The sequence below is a fragment of the Cavia porcellus genome, unplaced genomic scaffold (genome assembly GCF_034190915.1).
Source record: "Cavia porcellus strain 051 isolate PalLab524CR breed Dunkin Hartley unplaced genomic scaffold, mCavPor4.1 scaffold_25, whole genome shotgun sequence".
In the NCBI taxonomy this organism is placed as follows: Eukaryota; Metazoa; Chordata; class Mammalia; order Rodentia; family Caviidae; genus Cavia; species Cavia porcellus.
The window spans coordinates 11,062,271-11,069,732 of NW_026947508.1; the positions used below are offsets into that span (position 1 = coordinate 11,062,271).

At 55.2% G+C, this 7,462-nt stretch overlaps 1 protein-coding gene across 3 annotated transcripts in view; it reads left to right on the forward strand.

The window, feature by feature from the left end:
• Kazn (kazrin, periplakin interacting protein) overlaps positions 1-7,462 on the forward strand; it is a 992,111-nt gene extending 984,649 nt beyond the window's left edge. For all 3 annotated transcript variants that reach the window (XM_063235547.1, XM_063235548.1, XM_005004355.3), the window contains 2 exons: positions 2,807-2,921; positions 4,505-7,462. In XM_063235547.1, coding sequence (XP_063091617.1) covers positions 2,807-2,921; positions 4,505-4,669 — 280 coding nt within the window. In that variant the 3' untranslated portion in view covers positions 4,670-7,462. The remainder of the gene's footprint in view (positions 1-2,806; positions 2,922-4,504) is intronic.

Genomic DNA, 7,462 nt, shown 5'->3' on the forward strand with positions numbered 1-7,462 from the left:
GTAACCTGGACATCTGGATCTCCCCTGAGATCCAGGCTGCAGTGGGGGGGGGGGTCCCCTTGGTAGCCACAAAGCAGAGCCTGAGAGACAAATGCTATGGAAGAACCAGCCCAGGTTTCTTCTTTCTTATGGCTCTGTGTATCCAGAAAAACTTTAGTTCCCCAGTCAGGCCAAAAGCAGGTGAGCGGGAGCATGCACAGATGCACGCCCCAACCAGAAAAACCTTCCATATTCGCATGAGGCAATATGGGTTCAGATCCGAGCAGCACCAGTTCCCAGCCGTGTGACCTCAGACAAGTTACCTAACTCTCTAATTTCCTCATCTGCACAGTGAGGCTCATCCTCAGCATCTGTCAAGCCAAGATGTAAACTGACGTGCAGCGTCACTGGTGAGGGACAGGTGCATCTAAAGGTACACAGTAAACACAGGGACCATTGTCCTAGACCGCCACCGCTGCCACGTTTTCTGGGTTGGTGGCAGCTTTGTGCTGGCGTCTCAGAGGGGAATGTGATTCTGTCATGAGCTCAGCTGCTGGATCCAGTGTGATAGGACAAGAGAACCCAGTGTCACGTCCCAGGCCTCGGCTGCCAGGTTTCCCAAGCCCGTGTCCCAGAGGTGCCAGCCATGGACGGGGGGCCTTGGGTCACTGCGTGGACGGGAGGGCCAGCACTGGAACGTGGTGTTTGGAGATTCTTCCCCGAACAGTCCCTGGAATGGGGGCTCCGAGCCCAGGTGCAGGACGAGTGGTGGCCTTTTGCTATGGGACCCAGCAGCGCCTTTGGGGGCTCAGTGCCGGCTCCTCCCCCACTCAGCCTGGCTGCAAGGGTTGTGTCCCACATCCTCTCCCTTCCCTTCCTGCTCCATGGCATCTCCATGCCCATGGCTTGGGCCACTCCGCGATCTGGACCCTGGGCCTGACCCACAGCGTGCAGGAAGCAGATGTCCCCCTTGGGCCCCACAGGCTCGCAGTGGTGGCCACTGAGCCTCACGGGAGTCGCTGGCCTTCCAGAGAGTGCTGGGCCAATTGATGTCAGAACTGTGGGTCAGAACGAGACCTGGGAGATAGATATGCAAATTGGGGGGCGGGGTAGGAGGCCATGGCCGGACTATGATTCACCCCCCACTAAGGGGCGGAGGTCTAACCCCCAAAGTCTGCTGTGAATGGAATTACAAGAATGGAGTATAACCTGACTCTGAGGTCTTTGCAGAGTGATTAGTGAGCGGATTAGGTCACTGTAACAGGGTGTCTAACTCTTTCAAGAAAATACATAGACGGGAAATCACTGGATCAAACAGAATTTGTAGTTTACGTTTCCTGAGGAATTTCTGTATTGCTTTCTAGAATGGTTGTACCAGTTTGCATTCCCACCAACAGTTAAGAAGGAAGGCTCCTTGTTTCCCTGTAGCCTCACTGTCATTTGTAATCTATTGACTTCTTGACAACGGCCGTTTTTTCTGGTGCGAGATGGAATCACAGTCTTTTCCACTTGCATTTCTCGAACGGCCAGGAACATTGAACAGTTTCTCATGAATTTATTGGCCATTTGGAGTTTTTCTGAGAACTGTCTGTTCACGTTGCTTGGCCAGTTTTTATTGGGTCTTTTATTTTGCAGGGAGTTGAATTCTTTTTTGAGTTCTTTATATATTCTAGATATCAGTCCTCTGTCTGAGGAACAGCTGGAGAAAAACTTTCCCCTTTCTGTGAGATGTCTTTTTTTTTTTAAAGTTCCAAAGGTTTATTGCACCAAATGCCACAGAAAAGGGATCAAAACAACACAAGCAAGTTTTAAGAAAAATTTCCCACACATTGACATTGGTATCTATTCAACTGATCAAAAATGAAGTCCCTATCAATTTCTCTTAATGAAGCTTTAATAGTAACATACCCCAGAATTCTCTGGTTTTACCCACCACTTAAAATGTAAGCATAGTGTAACCTCACGTCCCAAACAGGTGGTTCACCAAAATTTGACATTTAAAAATTAACATTTAGAGTGGGCTGTTTGACTTAGGCAAATTACATTACTGTTAGTTATTTCCTCTACTGTGTAGAATACGATGTGATCCCATCTGTTGATCCTTGATGCTATTTCTTATATAATTAGATTCTGTTCAGAAACTCTTTGGCTAATCCTTTGTCTTTGAGAGTTTTACCTATTTTATCTTCCAGCAAATTGAGTATTTCTGCTTTAACACTTGGATCTTTAATCCATTTTGATTTTAGTTTGGTGATTTATGGGTCTAGTTTCAATCTTCTGCAAGCAAATTTTTCTGGCACCGTGTGTTAAGGAGGTGATCTCTCCTCCCCTGTGTTTTTGGTCCCTTTGTCAAAGGTCAGATAGCCCGGGCCATCCCTGCATCCGCTATTCTGCTCCAAATGAGAATGTGCATTACTTCAGGCAGTGAGCTGGGGGGACACAGAGGGGGCAGCCCCACCGCTGTGCACATCACATAGGTGCTGGCCACCACAGGGCTCCTCCCATTCCCTTTCCCCTTTCCTGACCAGGTTCACAGCACTCCAGGGTCAGGAGCAAGACTTTGGAGTCTCAGGCTCTGATCTGGGCTCTGCCGCCGCCACAGCTATGTTATTTCGGGCAAACTGCTCGCCCTCCCTGTGCCTCCTCTTCCTGTCTCTAAGCAGGACTGGCTGTCGCCACATCCTGGCCCACAGCGAGGACCACATTTGTAAAGTGCTAAGCTCCCACCAGGCACCTAGCAGGACTCGGCATGATGGTCTTGCCACCAGCAGGTGTGAGTGGGCAGGAGCTGGATTTCCCCCGCTGACCGAAGTGCGTGTGTCCTCAGCTCCATAGGCACCCGGGAGGCTGAGCGCTTCGGGAGTCCTCCCCGCAGGGCCTCCAGCGTCACCCGAGCAGGGAAGGAGGAGAACAGTGGCGGCCTCAAGTACAAGGCTGGCCGGGTGAGTGACACAGTGCGTCTGGGGGACCTGACCGGGGAGAGGCCGTGCTGTCCGGGCCTGAGTGTCTCCTCTCTGCAGTTCCTTGATTGGCCTGTGAAGGCTGACCCAGGAGCCAGGTCACAGGGACACCTGGGAGATAAGTGCCCAGTGCCACCATCATGGAACTGCATGAGGCTTTGGCCGGTGACCCAAGTCCCTACAGGCCTAGACTTTGTCCCTTGGAGCACAGAACTCACCTGCTGTGTTAGAGTCACTGGGACCACTGCACACCCCGGGGACCACACCTCACCCCGCCTCTGGAAGCAACTCTCAGGGTGGGGGGTGCCCGCAGGCATCCAGTGACCCCCAAACTCTGAGAACCACCAATTTCGATTCTTGAACTCAGGCCAGGGAGCTAACAATAAGGGCTGAGCCCCTGGGGACCAAACCCAAGAGCAGAGGGACACCTGTCTCCGAGGGGACCCTAAACAGATGCGTTAGACCGGGAGCAGGAGCCGGAGCAGGCCCAAGTGCGGAGGGTGCTGTCTGGGCTTCGGTACCGGTCCGCCCGTGAGGAGGCTGGGGGACCACGGAGGTCCCCATCCACCCTCGGGACCTGCATGCAAGTGGGGGCAGCGTCATCCCCAAGGGACTGGGCCACCGCACACACCAAGGGCCCACCAGGAGGCACGGACCCCAGGCCCTTCCCTGTTGCGGTGGCTGGGGGGGGGCGGGGAGGGGTAGGGATTGGGGGGACCAGGAAAGGCCGCCAGTCTCCTTGGGGCAAGAATTTTTTTTTTCTAAAGTGGAAAAACACTCATCTGAAAGGAAAGGCAGGCAAGCAAATAAATGAGCCCAGTGCACTCCCACTACTGTAACAGACAGAGGCCTGCAGTCAGGGGCGGCGCCACGGAGGCCCGGGACTCTGAGCGCCTCCTGCGGCCAGGCGCCTGCGGGGTGCACTGCTCTGCAGGTGGGATTGCCACCCTTTACAACCGCCTCTCACCTTGCCTGTTAGGGGGTGGGCAACCCAGTGTGACTTCTTCACACTGAGCTGCATCCCCAACCCCTTTTAAACTTTTTTATTCGCACCAATTTAGGTTCTAAATTGCTCAGGCGAGGCTTGAATTTGCAGTCCTCCTGCCTCAGCCTCCCAGAGTGCTGGGATCACAAGCAAGTACCATCATACCCATCTACTTTTCCCATGTTGTACCTGAAAAAATGGAGGCTCAGAGAGGGCAGGTGACTTATTCAAGGTCACACAGCTGAAAGTGGAGAAGCAGGAACCCAAACAGCAATCTCCAGGTTTCCGAAACTTTCACCCTTTGTCCTAGCAGGCAGTGCAAGAGTATTCCCTCAGGACCCCGGAAGGAGCTGTGCTCCACACCCCTGCTATCAGCCTGAGTGTTCCCCACCACTCAGGAACACCAAAGTCTCTCCTAGTGTTAACTCACAACATCCTCTCAGTTTCCCCAAGCAGTATTACTAAGACGTGGAGCACAGAGAGGTTGAGGGACTCACTCAACATCACACAGCACGTTTCCCAGACCTCAACTCCGGTCTCTCTCCTTCCTGTCCTTCGGTCTCTTTCCTGTTCTTCTCAGCTGCCCTTGGGGAAGATAGGACGAGGGTTCAGCGGCAAAGACCTCGACTTCCATGACGACTACGGCTCTCTTCAAAACGAAGACTGCGGAGACGATGACGCCCAGGGCAGGCCGGAACAGTGTGGCCTGGAAGGCTGCAATGGCCTGGAGGTCACCAACGTGTGATGGACCCACAGCTCCACCAGACTGGACATGGAGAGGCCCCAGTGCGGTCCCCATGTACACAGCGACCTCAGGCCGAGGCTGAGCCTGCTGGGACAGAGACCAGCTGCCCAACTCGGGCAGGCAGTGGACTCTCACTCGGCGAGGATGTGTCACAGGGTGTGAGGCTCCTCCGGGGCTGTCACAGAGCTGCCAGGTTGGAAAGGGGCCCACAGGTCCCCAACGCCCCTCACTGGAACAGGAGCAGCGGGACTCCGAGCAGCCTATGCCCAGCGGAAAACTCCGCAGCAGGCAGGGACAGCGGGTGGCACGGGTGACATCTGGCTGGGATGGCAGCCCCTGGGGGCTTGGCTGCAGTCTCCTTGGCCTCCCTTCCGGGATGTGGGCTCTGACGGGGTCAGGGCCTCCCCCTAAGGTGAAGCTGATGGAAGCCGGTCCTTCGGGTCCCACGGAGATGGACGAGTGGAGGCGGTTTGCCACTCTCACTGCAGGGGACAGGTGACAGATGGCACCAGGTCGGGCATGGCAGCAGCTTCCCAATCTTGTTGTTGGGAGGAAAGCCATTGTGTCCACAGGGGCCAGGCAGCTGAGTTTAGCCAGCGACCACTGCCCCAAGTGTGGGGATGAGTTTGGCATCTGGGACGAGGGCACACTCACCATTGCTCACAGACCTTTGCTACCATGTCCCTGTCACTATGAGGTTTAGGTCCCGTGGCAAGAACCTGGAGCCTTTTTTTTTTTTTTTTTTTTTTTGCCATATAGCTGTTCTGCTGTGTGGCTTTCCCCCCAGGGCCTCCCCTCTCTGTGCCTCTATACTACTGGCTCCCTCCCAGGCCACTGTGAGGATTAACACTTGCTAACCTCTGTAACCCACTTCAGACTTCTCTTCCTGGGGTAGTGGGGCGTGACAGGGCAGGGATGGAGCGTGTGACACTTCCCACCACAGCACAGCACAGCACTGGGCCTGGCCTGGTGTCACCAATCCTGCAAAGGGAGAGGGAGGCAGGGGTGATGTCCGGACTCTCCTGACCCATGTAGCCTGAGCTGGCTGGCATCCTGTCTTTGTCGAGTGACAATCAGGACAGGAGACAGGGTCTGCACACACGGGTCCCCAGGCAGGTCCTTGGTCAGAGCCGTGACACTTCACCTCCTCTGAGGCCATCTTCCCAGGACCTGAAGGAAGACTGCAGAGAGCCCATCTCCCACAGGAGGAGAGGAGCCCTGGTGACCTTGAACTTGATCCATGACCTTGACCCATGCAGAGACCGATGTCATTCCCTGCCAACCTTCAGCAAAGCACAACTTCCTCACTATCAGAAACCAGCACCCCGCTGGTGGATAGAGAGCTGGCCTCCCATCCTACGTGTGGCCTCCTGGGGACACCAGGGCTGGAGGGGTGGATCTGGTACTCAATCTGGCTCTGATGAGGCTCCAAGCCCTGGGCGGCTTCCTGGAGTGGCAAGGGTCACGGTCCAGAGAGGACAGCAGGTTTCTCTCTCTCATCTGGTGCCACTGTCACTCCTGTGCCACATCCATCAGGTGACCTGGGACCCAGAGCCCATAAAGGGGGCAAAGACAGGGAGCCCAGGTGGCGGTGACATCTGTGGGGCTGGCTAGGAGGGCAGAGAGGAGACTGACTGAAGAACTCAGGCTTTGAAATCAATGTTCAGTGACACACTCAGAAACCATGCTGGCATTTGTCCAGGATGTGATCCTGTTGGGGACAAGATGGACAAGTGGACCTCTGGGTAGGGGGTCTCTGAGGATGATGGCATTGTCCACAACACTTGAAGCAGGAAGCCAGCAGGCCTGGAGCAACACAGGTAACCTCAAATGCATCAGGGGTCCCAGTGATGACATCACAGCACCCTCTGGGGCACCCTCAGGGACAGGCAATGAGTGTCTGGAGCTCCATGTGGCCACAGGGACAGGCTGCTTGGTAAATGATGATCGGGTGAGCTTGGTTAATCCTCCCTCAGCTCTGCTCCATGGCGGGCAGCAGGAGCAGGGGCTGGAGACAGACAAACTCTCAGTAGCTAGTTGACAAGGCATGCGAGGCAGTGACGCAGCTCAAGGACCTGCCAGGTCCCAGCCAGGCTGAGGCCGGGTTCCTAAAGGGTGGTGAGGCCTCCAGACTTGGGCCCTCAGGTGTGCTGCTCTGGAAACCACTTTCCTATGCCCTGGAAGGGAGCACTGGGCCAAGAGCGGAATCCCACATTCCTGTTGGAAACAGGGCGCACAGCTTCACTTCTGACCCGATGCCTCTGAGAGGCCCTGTGTTGGGGCTGGGCAGGGCCTGTCCCCTCCAGATCTGCCATCAGACCTTGGCTGTGGGATAGGAGACACCACACAGGACTCCGGACCAGATGAAATAAATACAGGGGGTTGGAGAGAAGCAGGATCGGGTCGCCACACAGGTTTGGGACTCGGCTGGTGCGATTTCAGCACACACTGTGATGGTCCCCAGAGCCCTCCCCAGCCCTGGTCAGGTCACCTGGGGGGAACAGCGCTCCAGCCCATTCCCACAAAGCTGCCGTGTGCTCTGGGCCATGATGCCCATGTTTTGGGCTTCATTAAGCTGTTCTCCAGGAATGGCAAAGAAAAGAAACCCCAGGGGCAGGAAAATTTCTGGACCCAGCACTATGACCTGCAGTGAAGGGATGGCCCAAGCCCTGATGGCTGCAAAGGAAATAAGATGTCTGTGAACAGAGACGAGGTAGGCAGCAGTGGCCCCAAAAGTGCCCCCACAGAATGTTAACACTGTAATAATAAATACTACGTGCAGCGCTGTTGGCA